Below are 19,466 nucleotides of genomic sequence, written 5' to 3'. Positions count from 1 at the left end.
AATAGCCTTTGATAAAGGTTTAGCTGTAAGGTCGTGTTATAAAAGTGTGATAATTAAATAGATTAATTAAAAAGTAAAAAACAAAGACAAAAAACCAACATAAATAAAAAAAACTAATGAAGAAAAAGAAAAAAAATATGAATTAATTATGTTAACCCTTCAAACTAAGTTAACTCGTCAAACCTGTGATTCGTGTCATGAAAGTTTGATAACTAAATAGAAAAAAAAATTGACAGGTTTACCTAAAATTAACTGGGTTAATCAGTTAAACCAAGTTAACCTGTCAAGCTTGGGATACATGTCATGAAAGTTTGATAATTAAATAGAAAAAATATTAACAAACTAAACTAAATCAAAAAAATAATTAAAAAGAAAAACAAAATCCGGGTTAACTCGTCAAACCAGGTTAATCCATTAAACCTGAGATTCGTATCATAAAAGTCTGATAACTAAATAAAAAAAATTTAACATTAACAAACTAAACCAAACAAAAATAATTATTAAAAGAAAATAAACAAAAAAAAATTACGTATGATTTACTTTTTAGTATTTGTTATAATATAATATAATATAATATAATAATTTTAATAATATAATATATTAATAATGAGAAAGTGGAAGGCAATAATGGGGAAAGTGGAAGGCGTGGGGTAATTATAATTATAATATAATAATTATAATAATATAATATATTAATAATGGCAAAGTCAAAGGCAATAATGGGAAAAGTAAAAGGCGTGGGAAAGCACATTTAATTGTACCTAAATTCCTTGGAGTGATAGAAAAGAACTCTGGATTTTCAAAAAAAAAAAATTGACATTATAATTAAATTCCGTACAATGATTTAAATTTAAAATACCTTAATTTGACTATTTGATTAGCTAAGATTTTAAATCAAGTTATCTGAGAATTATCCTAACACAATCCTATTGATTGGGTAGCTCCAAAATAAAAAAATAAAAATCATCTTACTCAATTTACTAAATTTATTCGAGTTATGAATTCTACTGGATTGAATTATTTTTTTATTTTATTTTATTACATGCTAAAAAAATATAAATTCTAATTTTTAATCAATTCAATATTAAATAATAACATTTAATAAAAAATCTAATATTAAATGATATAATTAAAAATAAAAATTAAAACAAAACCACTTAAAAAAGTTACACGTCTAAATGCAAAAAAAAAAATTTGTTTTTTATGATGATTTAAGAAAGACAATTAAAAAAATTCAATAATAACATGGTTTGATTTTTTTAAAAAATTCAAGATGAATTTTTTAAATATAAAAATCAAGATGGCGACATATTTGACTTAAAAAAATCATGATAATCTTATAAAAAAATAAATTAAAAAAAAGTAATTGAGAACAAAAATATATATAGACAACAAAAATAGGTATTCATAAAATCAAATATCAACTAAATATCAGGATATTCGTTCGAGACTGCAATCTTTATTAGTAAATTAAAAGGAATCAATTAGAAAAAAAAAACTTAAATAAATTGAATTAACCCGCCAAACCTCCAATCCTTGATGATATAATAATAGCTCAATAAAAAAATAAATTTAATATTAATTAATGAAATTTTAAAAAAATTAATTAAAAAAGAAAGAAAGAAAAGCAAATTCCTATTTAAATGAATAATGTTAATGATGATAAACCTTAATAAATGAATTGGAGTGGTCAGAAACACGCAAGAGTTCGATTTCACTCCACCTATAATTGACAGCTTGTTGATGGTGAAACACGGTCGTTGCTCTCTCTATCTCTATCTCGAGTGCTTTGGCTGGATCTTGATAGCTGTAGTGTAATAACAATCATGCCCCGTTCTGACACACAAACTCCCCTCTTACACGAAGCTGTTGAGGGCTGCGCTGACTACAATGGCCGCCCTGTTTACAGGTCCATCTCTGGTGGATGGCGATCGGCTTTTTTCATAATAGGTAGTAACAAAAATCTAACTGCTCTTGTAAACATTAACAAAACAAAACATTGACACAGAAGCTGTTTGCAGGTGTGGAAGTTGCAGAGAGGTCAGCGTATTATGGGATATCTTCCAACTTAATAACTTATTTGGCGGGAACGCTTGGCCAGTCAACTGCTACTGCTGCAGAGAATGTAAATGTCTGGTCGGGAACGACGATGTTACTTCCTCTGTTGGGTGCATTTATTGCTGATTCTTTCCTTGGTAGATACAGGACCATCGTTGTTGCTTCCTGTATTTACATTTTGGTAATAATACAAACTCTCCTTCTGTCCCTTTACATATTGTTGATTCATTTCAGGCCCTTGGGTCATAAGATGGAGTTTGATTCTCTCTGATTTAACCACAGGGGCTGAGCTTGTTGACTCTGTCAGCAGTGCTTCCTTCTTCTAGAGATTCTGGCTGCCAAACTGCTGATGCTATCAGCTTGTGCTCTCCTGATCCCCGACAAGTAATTGTGTTCTTCGTTTCTCTCTATATCGTAGCAATTGGTCAAGGAGGTCACAAGCCCTGTGTTCAGGCTTTTGGAGCTGATCAGTTTGATGGGAAACATCCCGAGGAAAGCAAAGCCAAAAGCTCATTCTTCAATTGGTGGTATTTTTCTATGAATTCAGGGATGGTGGTAGCGCTGTTGATCTTGAACTACATCCAAGACAACCTTAATTGGGGACTTGGATTTGGAATCCCGTGTATTATAATGGTTGGTGCACTTGTTGTCTTCTTGCTTGGAACTAAGACATATAGGTATGGTATCAAAACGGCAGAGAGAAGTGCATTTCTGAGAATTGGCCAGGTATTTGTTGAAGCTGTAAGGAATTGGCGAACTAATTCTTCTGCCATAGATTGCAGGGAAGAAGCTCTTGGCATCGTACCTCACCAATGTTCTGAGCAATTCAAGTAAGAGAAACCATTTTCCAAGTTTTTTACGTTTTCACAGCTAGAACAATAGAAGTGATATACACTTATCAATATGCCAAGAAGATTTAGAATCATCAAAAACCTTCTCTAAGCTTTAATCATTTAGGATTATCAAATTCTCGAATATCATAAACATTAAAATATTGAGCTCTGTTACAACTTTTTTAAGCTGTCATGAGAAAATTTGCAAGCCCTGTGGTAATTTTTTTTTCTGGGGACACCTAAGAGCTATAGATACAGAGAGAGTCAAAAGAGGATGTATATGACATTTTTTAAAACTTGGGGGCTGGGGCTAAACATAGAGGTATACAGCAGGCTCACCCATGTTTGTACCCACAATCTCTGGCGAGGTTTGATAAAGAACACAACGCAAAAGCAATAGCTAGGTTGCCGATTGATACTTGAACTGTACTAAACCACGATGTGAGACTCCTGTCACCAACGTGATGTACAAAGCATCTTAGTTGTGTTTGATTCGTGTTTCTTATGGCATTCAACAAAGAAGATTATCTGTTGACTAGTGCCCTGCCAGTGGCTTGAACTGTGAAATTCAGGAGTTTGTGAGAGAACTTCAATTTTAGAATATCTTATGCTGTGACTTGTAAGGGAAACAGCTAGTTCATTAAATAGGATTACTAGCTGCTTTATTGTCATCAAAAGGGTGTCGGTTCACATCTCCTCGCACAACAACAGAACAGAACAGAACATTTTATCATGGTTCAGAACAAAAAGCTCTTATATCAGTGCATAAAATGAGTTGTGCTCATCCACCAATTTCGGATCTTCTGATGTGTTAATTAGGTTTCTCAACAAAGCCCTGCTTACCCCAAATGGCTCAAAGGAAGACGGGAAAGTCTGTAGCATTGGTGAAGTTGAAGAAGCTAAGGCAGTACTCAGGCTTGTTCCCATATGGACTACATGCTTGATATATGGTATAGTTTTTGCACAGTCCTCGACTTTCTTTACTAAGCAAGGAGCAACTATGGACAGATCGATTTCACCAGGTCTTGATCTCCCTGCGGCATCACTTCAATCCCTCATCTACCTCTCCATTGTTTTTCTTATTCCATTCTATGACCGTGTCCTTGTTCCTACGGCAAGAGCTCTAACCAGGAAACCTTCAGGCATTTCGATGCTTCAGAGAATTGGAACTGGGATACTTTTATCTGCTCTGTCTATGGTGCTTTCTGCTGTTGTTGAGATGAAGAGACTGAGAACTGCTCGTGAATATGGACTAGTTGATCTGCCAAATACAACAATTCCAATGAGCGTTTGCTGGTTAGTTCCACAATATATCTTGTATGGAGCTGCTGATGTTTTCGCCATGGTTGGTCTCCAAGAATTTTTCTACGACCAGGTCCCAAGTGAATTGAGGAGTGTTGGTCTTTCACTCTACCTTAGTATCTTTGGTGTAGGAAGCTTTCTAAGCAGTTTTCTTATCTCTGGCATTGAAAAAGCAACTGGTAGGGATGGCCATGATAGCTGGTTTGCAAATAACCTCAATCGAGCTCATCTTGATTACTTTTATTGGCTACTGGCTGGGCTAAGTGTTGTCCAGTTAGCTGCTTTCCTGTACTTTTCAAAATCTTACATATATAACAGGGAAGGCACTAGATAAATTCACTCGTATTTTGCAAAATTCTTCCTAAGATTATCACTCATTTCAAGTGATTTAACATGCGACAATGTTTCAGCTAACGATTCTTACCTGCAAAAAAAAAAAAAAAAAAAAAATGTTATGAAACGCACATCACAGCAGAAAAGATTACTTCCATCCATGCATTATGAACAGATATCAGAAACTACAAGCTTTATAACTAGTAATTTATTTTTTCAGCAGACACAGCGGTATCGTTAACTGTTATGAATCTTTTTATTATACCAAAGACGCTTTTGTATAAACTATGAAGAGCAAATTATAACTTTATTCCTGTGGTTTTGATGATTTTGTAAACTAGTTTCTTCAGTTTTGAAAATCAAAAGCTATTCCTTCAACAAAAATTGAATGATAACTGTTTAATTAATTTTCTAAATTGCGCTTTTCATGTGCATTTTTTGTTCGTTTGTTTAATTAATCCATGATAAATATGCTACCAACACAAACAAAAATATATATTTAAAGATTTTAATATGCATAACTAAGTATAAATCAACTTGTAATTCATATCAAAACAAAATCTTAGTACACATGCCAGTTAAATAATATATCTATGTTTGAATTAAAATAAAGAAAGATATTTGTTGAAGCACTTTAAATAGTAAAGTTTTGTTGTTATAAATAATGAATCCTTTGTCTTTAAAATTTTATTGCTTATTTTTTGGTGCAAATGTTGTTTGCAATAAGTCTTTTAAGATTTCAATAACACCATCTTAGTTTAGAAACATTTCTATACAAAGTTTTTGAAGCGAAGTAGATGAACTTAATAATTTCTCAACAAAATGAACTTAAACTTTAGATTTGGCATGAATATACACTACTATATTTAATAGTTTTACCGATAGAATATTTTGTTGGTATTTACTCTATTATTCCATCAGTGTGAATTTTACTTATTGATTCACAGACAAAAAATGTTCGTCGATAATTTCTTTTCTGTTTTTTTAAAAAAACCTAATGGTTTTAAAGATGAAAAATACACGCTAACAAAATTAAATGTTGTGATGTTGCACCTTCTAAAAAAGGTTTGTATAAGAAATACTTCTATTGATTTCTACAAGGAGAACCTTATATTCCTTACAAGATCATGTTAAAAATAATAGTTGGCTCAACATCTAGTTCTAGCAACATAGATTGAGTTATAGATGATACTAGTATTCATTATAGGAGTATGGTTATAAATGCAACATGAATGAATCATGGTTATTCAAGTGAAAGTCCATATGTAAATAAAGAACCAAATGTAGATGAAACTAGGTTGTTTTAACTTTTGAAAGATTTTAATGAACTATTATGGGATGGGTGCTCTAATCACAATAAATTTTTAGTCATCTCATGACTATTTACCATTAAGTCAGATTATAAGTTGAGTGACTTTGGTTTTGATAATATCATCAAATAGGCAAAAAGTATTTTATCTAAAAGAAATAGGTTGAAATAGAACTTTCATACTATAAAATCTATTATGAAACCCGTTGGCCTAGGATACCAGAAATTGGTATGTGCACAAACTTTTACATGTTGTACTATTATAAAGATGCAAATTTAACTGAGAGCACAACTTATGTGCATGCTCAATATAAACTCAATACTAGTAGATGAAAGACACTTGTTGCATATAAAAATTGAGATGCTTCTTAATCACCTTTTGGTTGCAAAAACTTACCAATGTCTCAAAAGATTGTTGAGCATATAACATTGCTTTATTCACATGATGCAATAGATGGAGTTATGGTGCACCCTTTCAATGGTAAAGTTTGTAAGTAATTTAATAGGTTGCATCCTTAATTTTCAATGGAGCTATGGAATGTACATTTTGGTTTGCGTATAGATGGGTTAACACCATTTGGGTTATTTATCACATCCTATTCTTGTTGGCAAGTCATATTAATAGTTTACAACTTGACCATAAGGATGTGAAAATAATATACTATAAATTTAAATTGAGGGATGAAATTGAAAACCAATAAAAATAATATAAAAGGGTTAAGAAAAGAAATTAAAAATCAAAAGAATGATGACCGAATAAATAAATAAAAACCATAAATCTGAATTGGGGAATGAAATTGAAAACCAATAAAAATTGTACAAAAAAAAAAAAAAAAAAATAGTAAAAGAGTGAAATTCATTATGATATGGCACCAAAGTTAAAGTCATTTTTACTCAAGAGCAAAGTTAAAGTTATATGCATTTAAAAATAAAAATAAAAAGCCAAAATAACTCTAAATTGTTTGGCTATAAGAGTAATTTTATTGTTTAAAAAATTATAAAAGATCTTATTACTCCCACCAACCAAATCAAATGTTTTTGTCATGGGAGGCAAAGTTATAATTTTTATTATTATAATACAATATTAGATATCATGGTCCCCACCCTTTGATTTTAGTTTAATTTATTATTGTTATTGTTACAATGTCTTCAATCGTATCAATTTATCTTTGACTTTGGAAGCTTGCCTGTACATGCATGATAAGAGTGAGCAAAATAATTAAAAAATTGATTAATTTAAAAAAATTAAAAAATATATAATTAATTAAAAATTTAAAAAAATCATTTGGTTTAGTTTGATTTCTATTTATAATCATAAAATGAAAAAATTGAATCCAGCCAAACCAAAATTATATATATAAAAAAAAAACAAAAAAAAAACTGGTTTTATCAAACATGTCTTGTGAGCTTGTTCCTTCACAATGTTGTTGGCCGACTCTCACAAATTATTTAATTCTTGAAATGTTTATTAAAATAATTAGTTTTAGTCTCTCTCAATCCCACCTAATACAAGCAGGATTAAAAAGAAAATCCTATGAATTCGGGGAATCTTAAATTTAAAAAAAATTAAGAAACCATCACCTTTGGTCAGGGACTTCTATATGAACAGAAAACTAAAAGGACCAACATGTAAAAAGATCAGGGACTAATTGTAATTTATCCAAAGCAGATATTATAAGCGCACTTATCGAAGCAAGGGCCATTGAGGGCAACGTGTCAGCAGAACAAGGAAAGCGATCTCCACGTGCAACTCATAAGGAGATGGAGAAGCAGACAGAAACCATTGTTCGCAGAGTCTGAGGCTGCTAGAAATGGCCACCGAAACTCCACCCCTCTTGCCCTATGCCGTCGATAGGTCAGTTGACTACAAAGGCTTCTCCAGTTCTGGTGGATGGAAATGCGCATTTTTAATTATAGGTAATTAATATAGGAGTATTATTATGTCAGTGTTTATTGCTGTTATTGATTAAATCCGTCAATTAAGATTATTAATTAGTACCTGGCTTCGGACAATCTACTGATGGGTCTTGAGTGGTACTGATTCAAAAAGAAAATCCTCTGGTTGATTTACTAAAGAAAATAATGCAGGTGTTGAAATTGCAGAGAGGTCTGCTTATTATGGGATATCAGGGAACTTGATAACCTATTTGACAGGGCCTTTAGGGCAGTCAACGGTTACGGCAGCGGAGAATTTGAACTTGTGGTCGGGAACAGCGTGGTTGCTGCCTTTGTTAGGTGCCTTTGTAGCTGATTCATTCCTTGGCAGATACAGAACCATTATTGTTGCAGCATTTATCTATATCTTGGTATATCCCTAGCTTTTCTGATATATATGATCGTATTGGAGCTTGAAAGAATCAAATTCAAGGGAAATGAATTTCTCAGAGTTAATAAAATTATATTCAACCTCATATATAAGGTTGCCATCCAACAACTGTTTGAGGTGTTGTATCTTCAGACTTGGGTTAAAAATTATGATGTTTATGCAGCTAGCTAGTTAAGTGTATGGAATTTAATCTCAATTCGCAGGGACTCGGCTTGTTGACTCTATCAGCCGTGCTTCCATCTGTCCGTGCTTATGACTGCCAAAGTGCCGATACTATCCAGTTGTGCTCTCCTGATCCAAGTCTCATATTGTTCTTCGTTGCTCTCTATCTAGTAGCATTTGGACAGGGTGGGTTCAGGCCTTGTGTTCAGGCCTTCGGAGCTGATCAGTTTGATGGGCAAGACCCTGAGGAGCGCAAATCCAGAAGTTCATTCTTCAATTGGTGGAATTTTGGTATGAGTGCTGGCGTAATAGTGATCCTGCCGTTCTTAAACTATATCCAAGACAACCTTAATTGGGGTTTCGGATTTGGAATCCCATGTGTTGTTATGGCTGTTTCCCTTGTAATTTTCTTACTTGGAACCAAGATGTATAGGTATAGTATCAGAAGGGAGGAGGAACATCCGTTTCTGAGAATTGGTCGAGTCCTTGTTAAAGCTATCAGGAATTGGCGAATCTCTCCTGCAGTATCTTTCAAGGAAGATGCTAGCTGCATCGTGTCTCGCCAAAATTCAGAGCAATTCGAGTAAGAGAACTCATGCTGCAAACTTTGTTCAGAATTAAATTTATACAATTGAATATTAATGTTTCAACTGGCAAGAAGTATTTTCATGAATGATATATTAGCGATTCCTATGAAATGCTAGTAAAACCATTATAATTTGTTAAAGCATCCAACCCAAAAGCTCGATTTAGATGGCAGATAAATACTTACAATGGAGAAGTTGCAAATGTGACAGGTTCCTTAATAAAGCTCTGCTTGAAATCAGTGGCTCAGAGGATAGCTGGATGGCCTGTACCCCTAGAGAAGTTGAAGAAGCTAAGGCAGTGCTCAGGCTTGTTCCTATATGGACTAGCTGCTTGATATTTGCCACTGTGGGTTCACAGGTGGGAACTTTCTTTACTAAGCAAGCAAGAACAATGAACAGATCAATTTCAGAACGTCTTGAATTCCCTGCAGCTTCAATTCAATTATCAATTCCCTTGGCAATTGTTGTTTTAGTTCCTATCTATGATCGTGTCTTTGTCCCCGTAGCAAGGAGATTAACTGGGGAACATTCTGGCATTACAATGCTTCAGAGAATTGGAACTGGGTTATTCTCATCTGTTCTGGCCATGGCAGTTGCTGCTCTAGTTGAAATGAAGAGGCTCAAAACTGCTGAGGAACACGGACTAGTTGATATGCCAAATGTGACGATTCCAATGAGTGGTTGGTGGCTAATTCCTCAACTTGTCTTGCTCGGAGCTGCTGATGTGTTTACCATAATTGGTCTGCAAGAATTCTTCTATGATCAGGTCCCAAGTGAACTAAAGAGTGTAGGTCTTGCTCTCTTCCTCAGTGTCCTTGGCGTAGGAAACTTTCTGAGCGGCTTTCTCATCTCTATAATTGACAAGACAACTGGTAAGGATGGTGATGATAGCTGGTTTGCAAATAACCTGAATCGGGCTCACCTTGATTACTTTTACTGGATACTAGCTGTCTTAAGTGTTGTTCAGCTGGTTGCTTTCTTGTATTTTTCAAAATCTTACATTTATAAGAGGGCAAGCATATTATAACTCTCATTCTACGTGAATTTGTTTTGTAAATTTTCAATTCTATAGCAAATGTACAATCATTTCTTTACAATCACTTTCAGTAAGATAATCGATTATACCAATTTGATGTTCTCATAAGCAGCGGAGGAGCTTAATCTACTATACATGAGTTTGGAAAAACTAAAAACAAAATGATTGCATGAATTAGTTTTATTCATGTAACTTACTATAAATATAGGGTAAAAGGTATAAAGTAATATTAAATTGAGTCAAAGCTAAAAAATTAATTTTATTTTCATAATCCTTCCATCACTTTAATTTTGTTGGTTGTTATATTTTTCAAGTATAAATAAATAAAGTATATAAGAAATATTAGCTAAAACGAAACATTATTTATATTTAATAAACTTTGAAATAAAGTAAAAAATAATAAAGAAAGATTATTGTATATTTATTTTAATTGTACTCGTCGTTCTTTCATAAAATATAAATAATTAATTATCATACTAATTATGAATCTTTCAATAATTTATTTTTCTATATAGATAATCAAATAATTTGCAAGAAAATCTTTCATTTGATTGCGAAGTCTTTTTTTTAACAATTTTCATTGCTGAAAAAGCTCGTTCAATAGTTAGTGTCGAAATAGAAATAATCACAATAAGCTAAATCAACCTGTCAATGAGTGGAAAGATTATTGATTTTTCAGTTTCAACCAATCTTTGACATAAAGCAACAAGCGATAACATATTCTTTAACTTTGGATGATTAGGCACATCAAGCTCATAATGTTGCAACTGAAATCTCAAATGAATTATTTCTTGGTCAAACAAATCTTCAGGATAGAACTTGTTAACAAGCAAGTATATATCTTCTACATTGAATAATTTATAGCTATTTTTAGAATTGAAAGTTGTGCTCAACTTAAGAAGCTCGGTCGTCTACTCAATGAATCTATCATTCAACTCCAGTAATTGTTGATCAATGGTAACTATAAATATATCAACTCGGTAGTGATGCTCAACTGTTACTGAATTGTTTTTACATAGAGAACTTCCCACACTAGAAAAACAAGCATCAATATCAAGAACTTCAATGTCTTGATGCTTACAAAATGATGACACTTCTTCTAAAAGATTTTCCCAACAATCATCTCTTAACTTCTAAATTAAAGTCTTTGTGGTAGTCACCAAATGCATAACATTTAAAATGTCTTGAGATTTTTGTTGCTAGGCTTGGTAAAGCACAGTAATAATTCCTATAATATTCTTTATTATATGTAAGATGAATGTAAAATTAAAATGATATTAGCAACTTAAATGAAAAAACCGCATCACCACGTTGAGAAGAAGTAGATCCATCTGAAGAAATGTTTTCAAGAACCAAGAAAGTTGCTCCAAACTATTTTTATCAAACTACAAATTGATTTGAAATGCGGACTACATTTGCTATCTTCAGGTCGCTACAAACCACTTACTTGATTAGCTCATTTAATTGTTCAATCTCACCAATATCAACTAAATGTTTAATTATAGCTGCTTGAAAAACCCATAATTAATCATTATACTTACAAGAAGCACTAAAAATGTTGACAATAAAAATCAAATTATGAAAGAAAGTATGAACAACATATACTTCTCTAGTAGCATCAAAAAGAACCAATTGTAATTGACGAGCTAAGCAATATATATAACATGTATAAAAGCAATCATTAATGAATATACTTCTCTAAAAGCACATGCTTGAAATGTGAGCCAACGAATAATATCTATTGAGGCTTTAATACGCAATCGATTATTTAGATTCTTGAGAAGTTTTCCTCTTAATTACCTTTTCAATATGCATGACTGATTTTTCAATTTTTTCAAGCACTTGGTAGCAAATTTACAAGCTGAATTTGGACATTTTCCTATATAAGTAAAAAAAAAAAAAAACACATTATTCCCAATCATTAACTTTCTTCCAACAATTGAATCCTTTAACAATAAATGTGTCTGATCCTAGCTTTCCAAATGGTTTACTTGGAAATAGATAGCAGGGGAAACAAAATGCAATATTTTTCTCGGAATATTTAAACCATGAATAACTTTTAAACCAGTAAGATCGCAATCGACAAGGATATTTCTTACCAAATGTTATTCAATCGTTAATGGTTCCTTTAGTGTTCCTTTTAGATTTCCCGAGGCTATTAAGAGATTGATGGAACTTAGGAGATTTTGTTCTTTGTTACTGGAACCAAGGTTGTTCTTGTCTATTTATGCTCACTTTTTTTACTCGAAAATGGTTTTCCATTGCTTATTTCATTTTGAGGAGAGTTTGGTTAGGGAAAGTATATAATGTTTTTCATAAAGAATAGTTTGACTTCACTAATCATGCTTAATTACAACAGGTTTAAGTAGACTTTTCACATTAAGCATTTCATCATTAACTCTTTGAAAATATATTATGTTGCTCTCATCAACTTGTTGTGTGATGGAAAAGAGCTCAATTGTGCTCATTTTAACCGGTATGCTCATATTGAAGCAAGAGATGAGTTTGGTGCAAATATCATAAAAATCAAGGCTGGAGTTAGGCTTTATGCTATAGTACCACATTTGAGCATATTCGTGAAATTTTATTGAAAGGACTTTGTGTATGTCACCATTTTTTTGTGTCACAAGCTCTAAGTTACTTTGTAAATTATGTATATATTCCCTTTGGTCTATAAATTCATCGTAGTTATATAGGTTTGCCTTCATGAACATGTGATCTTTGAAGAGACAAGTGTGTAACACCCTATTAAAAAGTGGAGGATATCTCGCTTAAAAGTGATATTTATTTATAAAAGCTTATATTATTACTAATTTCATCTCACATTATATTGTTTTTTTATGAGGAGTAAGCGAGTGAGATTCAAAGTGAGATTAATGGTGGCAACTACTTTTATGGTTAGGACTCGTTGAGGCTCTAGTTTTTATCATTAGAGTTCATGTCTAGAGCATCCAATTTAAAAAGCGTTCTTTATGAAGGGAAGGGAGCGACTCTTTTAAAGGGTTGGAGTATAAGTGTTCTCATGCTTACTTTCTTACACATTATTTTATCATGTTCCTTTATGGAACTAGAATAGTTATTATCCACTCAATGGTACATATGAAACCATGTGGTGTTCTTTAAAAGACAGATTTGAAAGAAATTTATTTCTTTTATCTTTTGAAGACCTCTATTATATATTACTTTAGAAGGCTAGTTTACATGATTATTAAGGATTAACATCCCTAACTTTTTGCCATTAATAGTGTCACTTCCTAATAAGATGAAAAAATGTGAAGTTATTATTATGTAACTAAGACAAATCCAATGAGCGCTTCATTTGATGCGTTAATTGTTTGAAGATTTAGAGTTGGTGTATTTTGTTAAACTTTTATTTCTTAGTATTTCTAAATCATCAGTCATGAAAAGAATATTTGGGTGATGTGTGAAATGTAAATGAACTAGCAATTATAAGGTTGGTTACTTTTTCATCCCCTAGTATTTCCAAGTCATCTGTCATGAAAAGAACTTTTAGGTGATGTGTTAAATGTAAATGAACTAGCTTTTGTTCAATTCATCACAAATGGCATCATTGATGAAGTTGTAAAAACCTTATATTGGATTTGGGTTTTCCATGACTTCTTATAGGTCGAGGTTTCTGGGCTTTGCTCATTCCATGTTCTCTTGTAAAAATAAATCCCCTATCAGAACATGAAACTCTCTGATTTTTTAGTAAATTATAGAAGAAAAATAATGTATAGCAAAGAAAAGTAAAATAAAGAGCATATCAGAGTGTATATTATGATTATTATTTGTGGTATGTGATTTAATTTTGTGCTACCTAGTGATTTGAGATATTTATATATCTTAGTAACATGAAACTACCTCGTGAAATGTAGAGTAATGATGAAGATGAATTATCTATGCAGGTAAGGCACCATGATTATTAGTGAAAAAGGTTGGTTCCTGGTAATTAATGAGTAAAGTTGGCATTATACTAATAGGGTGTATGTTGTATTACTATTGGTAGAAGCTATAAGTGAGAAAGGTTAGCGTATGATAGCCATTTGTTTGAAAAGATAGGTGTCACGCTAACAATTTATGTATTTGTAAACATAAAAGGTTGTGATGTTGTACTAATAAGGTGTATGTTGCACTAGAAAGTTGTAGCATTGTAAGAGCAAGTTTTAGGATCTATTGATGTGTTTTAATTTCTCCATGCATTTCGTGTATTGCATACACTAAAAAATATTGCATCCTAAAAAGCCATGGTTAATTTTTCCTTAAAATATCATAAAGTGTAATCATTATAGTATTTTAATTTAAAAAATAATTTATTAAAAATAATAAAATATTCAAAACCTTTTATTTTAGAGATTATAGATGTAAAATAATTTTCTAGTTATTTTAATTAGAAAAAATGGACACCATAGATATGGATACTATTAACCACCTCACCTAACATTCACCTAACATTGGCAAATTATACGGCGTTTTGTTTTATTCATTATATTCTTTTGGTTTAAATATTTATGAATCTTGAGCTTAAAAAATAAACAAATAATTCATACATTTTTTTTTTTTTTTAACTCTAAGCAAAATGATGATCTGGGTCTTGCTCGGCTATGCGTGTTTGCACCAAGCCCATTACAGGCAGTACGATACCATGGAGAGGCCTGTCCATTTTTACAAAGGGTTAGGTCTATTAATGGGCTCGGCCACCAGAAGAAACGAATATCTAACAAGGAAAAGAAATGAACGGCCAAGATTTCGTTTGTGCAGTTTTTTTTTTCATACTAGGGTTTATGTTTTCTCCACTGATCCAAGCCAAGCCCTCTCCTTCTATCTTGTAAACTAAAAACCCCAGTCACCCCCACCATCCAGTCACCGCTGTTGATCTTCTCTGATCCAATGGGTACTTTCTCTCTCTCTAAACTAACCCTTTTGTTTTTTCCACTTATGAATAATGCAAATCTCTCTTGTTGTATCAGCTAACTATTACCTTTGTAGGTATTACATAAATTCATTTTCACAGAAAATAAAGAGCTTAAGTTTTTGCTTCAATCTAGAGATATTGTAAGCATGTGATGAAGAGCTTAAGTTTTTTTTTTTTTTTTTTTTTTTTTGTGGGTTTTATGTAAATAGGGGCTTACAAGTACGTATCTGAGCTATGGAGGAAGAAACAATCGGATGTGATGAGGTTTTTGCAAAGGGTTAGGTGCTGGGAGTACCGTCAGCATCCTTCAATTGTTCGTGTCACGCACCCCACACGCCCTGACAAGGCTCGTCGGTTGGGCTATAAGGCCAAGCAGGTAACACTTTTTTTGAGTCATTACATCTGAAAGAAGTATTTCTTCGTATGTTATTTCAAGTTTTTATATCTGTTTAAGGTGCCAGATTTACTGTTTATGATGATTATGGCACAAAGTTTTAGAGGGCATAGTTTGTTTTGGTCGATGTGTGTAATTATGTTCCATTATGTTGATAGACATAATCAGCTTGTGCTTGTCTTAATGTTGCTGTTTCTGAACAATGAGGTTTCTCATTTCCATTGTGTGATTCTTGCTGGTTAAGTAGCTTCTTGATGCATATTCATTCCTGCCTGAGAGAGTGTCTACTTACATTTGTGGAATGCTTCCTGATACCTGCAATATCAAAATAATCGATCATATGAGCAAATGGGCTCTCGTTTAGTCAAGCTTATTTTTGTCTCGATCAGATAGAGTTCTTCTTGCTGTTCTTTTCTGGATTTTTTGTTATTGATGTCTTGAATTTGATCTCCTAGTTGGTTGAGAAGAAATTGCTTGGATGTTAAATTATTAAGTTTGATTTTTGCTTGACTTGTTCTGTTCAAACTTTCAGTTTGTCTTCTAATGGAACACTAAGAATTTGTGATTTTGATAGTTCGGTGATTGCTTACAACGTTGAAGATATAAAAATGGAGATCAGTAACACCATTGTTTAATCAAGCTATTAAAGTTGCTATTCTTACCCGTTTTCCTTTAGCTCATCTTAATTTCTGCTCGATGAAGTGCGCTTGGCTGCCACACATAAAAAGTCTATTGCTTTGCACAGCTTTATGGATACTGAAAGTAGTTTGTATCTTTTAGGGCTACGTGGTTTATCGTATCCGCGTTAGGCGTGGTGGGAGGAAGAGGCCTGTTCCGAAGGGTATTGTATATGGTAAGCCCACAAACCAGGGTGTTACTCAACTGAAGTTTCAACGAAGCAAGAGGTCTGTAGCAGAGGAGCGTGCTGGTCGGAAATTGGGGGGCCTCAGGGTTCTCAATTCATACTGGATTAATGAGGTTAGGCAGCGGAGTTTGAATGTGTCTGATTTCACTCGTCACTTTCACCACAAGTCATCGCCTACATAAGAGTTGTACTTTCTCACTGTTATCTCTTCACTTGCATTAGTAATGCATTGTCTTTAATGCAGGATTCGACTTACAAGTACTTTGAGGTAATCTTGGTTGATGTTGCCCACAATGCCATCCGCAATGACCCAAGAATCAACTGGCTCTGCAATCCTGTCCACAAGCACAGGGAGCTCCGTGGCCTTACCTCTGCTGGGAAGAAATACAGGGGTCTACGTGGCAGGGGACACTTGCACCACAAAGCTCGACCCTCTCGCCGGGCAAACTGGAAGAGAAACAACACCCTCTCCCTTCGTCGTTACCGATGAGTTCAGTGATGAGCTTGTTTTTATGTTGTCGCTTGTCGGATTTGTTTTTGGAGGACATTGTAGTCATTGAGTGCAAAATTTTGGATATCTGAATACATGAAAGTATTTGTCTATTTCAATCGGTGCATGGTTGTTTCAAACTAAAGTGGTGGCCTGCCGGGATAATTTTTTTATAAAATAAATATGTTTAGACAATGATAAAATCAATTTAGGTTAATTTCATGTGATTCGGGATGTTAGATTAGGATAATTCTAAAAAAAAAAAAAACTAAAAAATATTACAAACCTTATTTTGTAAACCTGTAAAATCCAATATGAGATTGGGATTTAAAAATAAATAAATAAAAAAAGACTTAAAAAATTTCAAGTTAAATTAAAAAAAAAAACATTGAGCTAGCACTTATTAACTTGACCCCCTCGCACCTGAGATAACTTAGCGTATAGATAAGTGTAAAAAGTCACAATGCATTGAGATCAATAATTTAATAACAAATGATAAAATTAATTTTTAGTCACAATGCATTGGGATCAATAATTTAATAATTTAATAACAAATAATAAAATTTTAAAAAAAAATAATTTAGAAAAAATCAAGTTAATCTAGGTTAATTAATAAAAATAAAACAAATCACAAAGCTCAAAACTAATAAATTGAGTTATGAGATTGAAATTACATTGTAAAAGAAAGACATAGAAAAAATTACAAAGCAAAATTCTTAATCATAAATTTTTTTTTAAAAAAAGAATTAAAATTAAAAAAATAGGACTAGATCCTGTACAACAAATAATTGAAAGAAACTAATTAGAGATTAAATTGAAAAGAAAATAATAAAATAAGAGCTATAAAAAAATGATGATCACAATTGAAAACAAAATAAAATAAAATTTTAAAAGACAAAATAAATAAAAAAATATTAAAGATAAAAAAAATGTAATTAAAAGAATGAAAACTTGATTGGATATAAAAAAATAAATGCCAAGCAATGAACCTGAAAAAAAAATACTTTAAAAAATATTAAAATTAAAATAAATAAAAATTAAAATAATAAAAACCAAATAATTTGAAGGACACAATTGATTTTTTAAAGCCTCGGGTACAAAAACCAAGCCTATAAAAGATAGAAAAAGAAGAGGAGAAAAAAATTCATTGCCACTGAACCGCCCCAACCTGATCAATGTTTTTCTATTGATCCTTAGATTTTTTAATGGAGATTTTGAATGCTTGAATTTACCTGGTTTTTACAATTGAATGTTTTAATTTTTCAATTAAGCTAAAATAAGTATCTAATTCTTTTATTTTGTGAAATAAAGTGTTTAAGTGGATGTTTGTTAATCAAATTCTACGGCAACACTTAATTAATGATATTTATATTGACACTTGAGAAAATATTTAGGGCCAATATTATTGATTATCAATCAATGGGATGCTATGTCATAAAGTCCACCAAAATCTAGCTGAAACATAGAAAATAATAATTATTTAATTAAACATATATATTAAATCGATATTTATTGTTCTGTTACCTAACTTAACTTTTCACCTTCTATGCTAAACGCATGTACTCTCGTATAATCTAACCTTCATCTAATAAAAAGCTGTTCATCTCCTTCCCAAATAAAAATCCATAATTTAAAAAAAGAAAAAAAAAAAAGAAAGAAGAAAAATAGAAAATTAACCTAGAAGGCTGTGCTATGCAAACAGGCGTGTATCTGCGGCTGTGCGATGCCCGGCATTATTGTGTAATTAGAAATGTAATTATAATTATTTTTTAAAATATTTTTATATTAAAATAATATTTTTTTATTTTTTTATTTTTTTTTTAAAATCAGCTTATCAAAAGATTTAAAATATAAAAAAAATTAATTTTTAATAAAAAAATTAAATTTTTTTAAAAACTTGATTTGCACCGGTTTAGGATTGTTTTTAAAATAAAAGTTATTAAGATTTATTTTTTTTATTTTGAAATTACTTTAATATTAAAAATATAATTTAAAAAAAATATATATTTTTAATTTTTTTTTTTATAAAAAATAAACTCTAACAAACTGAGTTTGTTATTGACTCCTGAAAGGCTATATTTCAATGGGGGTTTGGAGTTTGTCATGGAAGCTCCCGAACTCTTTGATTTAAACTCGTACCAATTTGTTTTTTTCTTTTTTTTTTCAAGGAAATCATCATGCAAACGACTATCGTCTACACAAGGTGTCTTCTTGAACCTCTAGCCCTGCTGTCTTCCATGGCAGTGTTCAGAGGCGGAACTAAGAGGTGGCAAGCAGGAGCCGGGCAATGCAAACATTCTTGCAAAATATTTTAAAATTTATTTTTATTTAGAATTTAAATTTAATAAAGAGTTTTCTAATAATAAATTATTATTTCATTAGTTATCTTTAAATTTAAAATTATCTCTTCGTATAAGTTGGAAAAAAAATAAATATATTTTTTAATTTAATTACCTTTTTTTTACTGTTTTTCTATTTTCATTTTCTAGAGTCCTAATCAAAAAAATATAATAATACAAAGCAATACAGAAAAGTTAAAATAAAGTTTTCAATTAATTTATTGTTCATCGAAACAAGGTAATTAGTGACCCAAATTTAAAATCTTTTGTTTTTTTATGTTTGTTAAGAATTTACTGAGTTGTGTGTGTGTGTGTGTATATATATATGTATGTATGTAATTCTGCTATTTTTTTTTTCTAGATCTACTAGTTTTATCTTTCTTTTTTTTATTTCTTGCTATAATGAATGTTGTTTTTTCTAATGAATTGGATATAATTTTTTTCCTTACATGTACTTTACTATCACCAGATTCAATATACAATTAAACACGATATTTTTTAGCCAAATTAAGTTTTT

At 31.6% G+C, this 19,466-nt stretch overlaps 3 protein-coding genes across 3 annotated transcripts; all 3 read left to right on the top strand.

The window, feature by feature from the left end:
- Positions 1 to 1,711: 1,711 nt before the first annotated feature.
- Positions 1,712 to 4,548, top strand: LOC118035463 (protein NRT1/ PTR FAMILY 5.10). The gene is made up of 4 exons (XM_035041039.2): positions 1,712 to 1,950; positions 2,022 to 2,239; positions 2,341 to 2,888; positions 3,711 to 4,548. The coding sequence occupies exons 1-4, from the start codon at positions 1,827 to 1,829 to the stop codon at positions 4,525 to 4,527; spliced, it is 1,707 nt and encodes a 568-aa protein (XP_034896930.1). The 5' UTR covers positions 1,712 to 1,826; the 3' UTR covers positions 4,528 to 4,548.
- A 2,997-nt stretch (positions 4,549 to 7,545) lies between these two features.
- LOC118035467 (protein NRT1/ PTR FAMILY 5.10) lies at positions 7,546 to 10,038 on the top strand. Its single transcript, XM_035041042.2, has 4 exons — positions 7,546 to 7,752; positions 7,924 to 8,141; positions 8,365 to 8,906; positions 9,121 to 10,038. Exons 1-4 carry the CDS (start codon positions 7,647 to 7,649, stop codon positions 9,935 to 9,937), a joined length of 1,683 nt encoding a protein of 560 aa, XP_034896933.1. The 5' UTR covers positions 7,546 to 7,646; the 3' UTR covers positions 9,938 to 10,038.
- Positions 10,039 to 14,683: 4,645 nt separating this feature from the next.
- On the top strand, positions 14,684 to 16,723 carry LOC118035468 (large ribosomal subunit protein eL15). Its single transcript, XM_035041043.2, has 4 exons — positions 14,684 to 14,840; positions 15,071 to 15,237; positions 16,036 to 16,233; positions 16,365 to 16,723. The coding sequence occupies exons 1-4, from the start codon at positions 14,837 to 14,839 to the stop codon at positions 16,608 to 16,610; spliced, it is 615 nt and encodes a 204-aa protein (XP_034896934.1). The 5' UTR covers positions 14,684 to 14,836; the 3' UTR covers positions 16,611 to 16,723.
- Positions 16,724 to 19,466: the final 2,743 nt, after the last annotated feature.

Source organism: Populus alba, chromosome 13 (genome assembly GCF_005239225.2).
Source record: "Populus alba chromosome 13, ASM523922v2, whole genome shotgun sequence".
Taxonomy (NCBI): domain Eukaryota; kingdom Viridiplantae; phylum Streptophyta; class Magnoliopsida; order Malpighiales; family Salicaceae; genus Populus; species Populus alba.
This window is presented reverse-complemented; position numbering and strand designations above follow the sequence as displayed.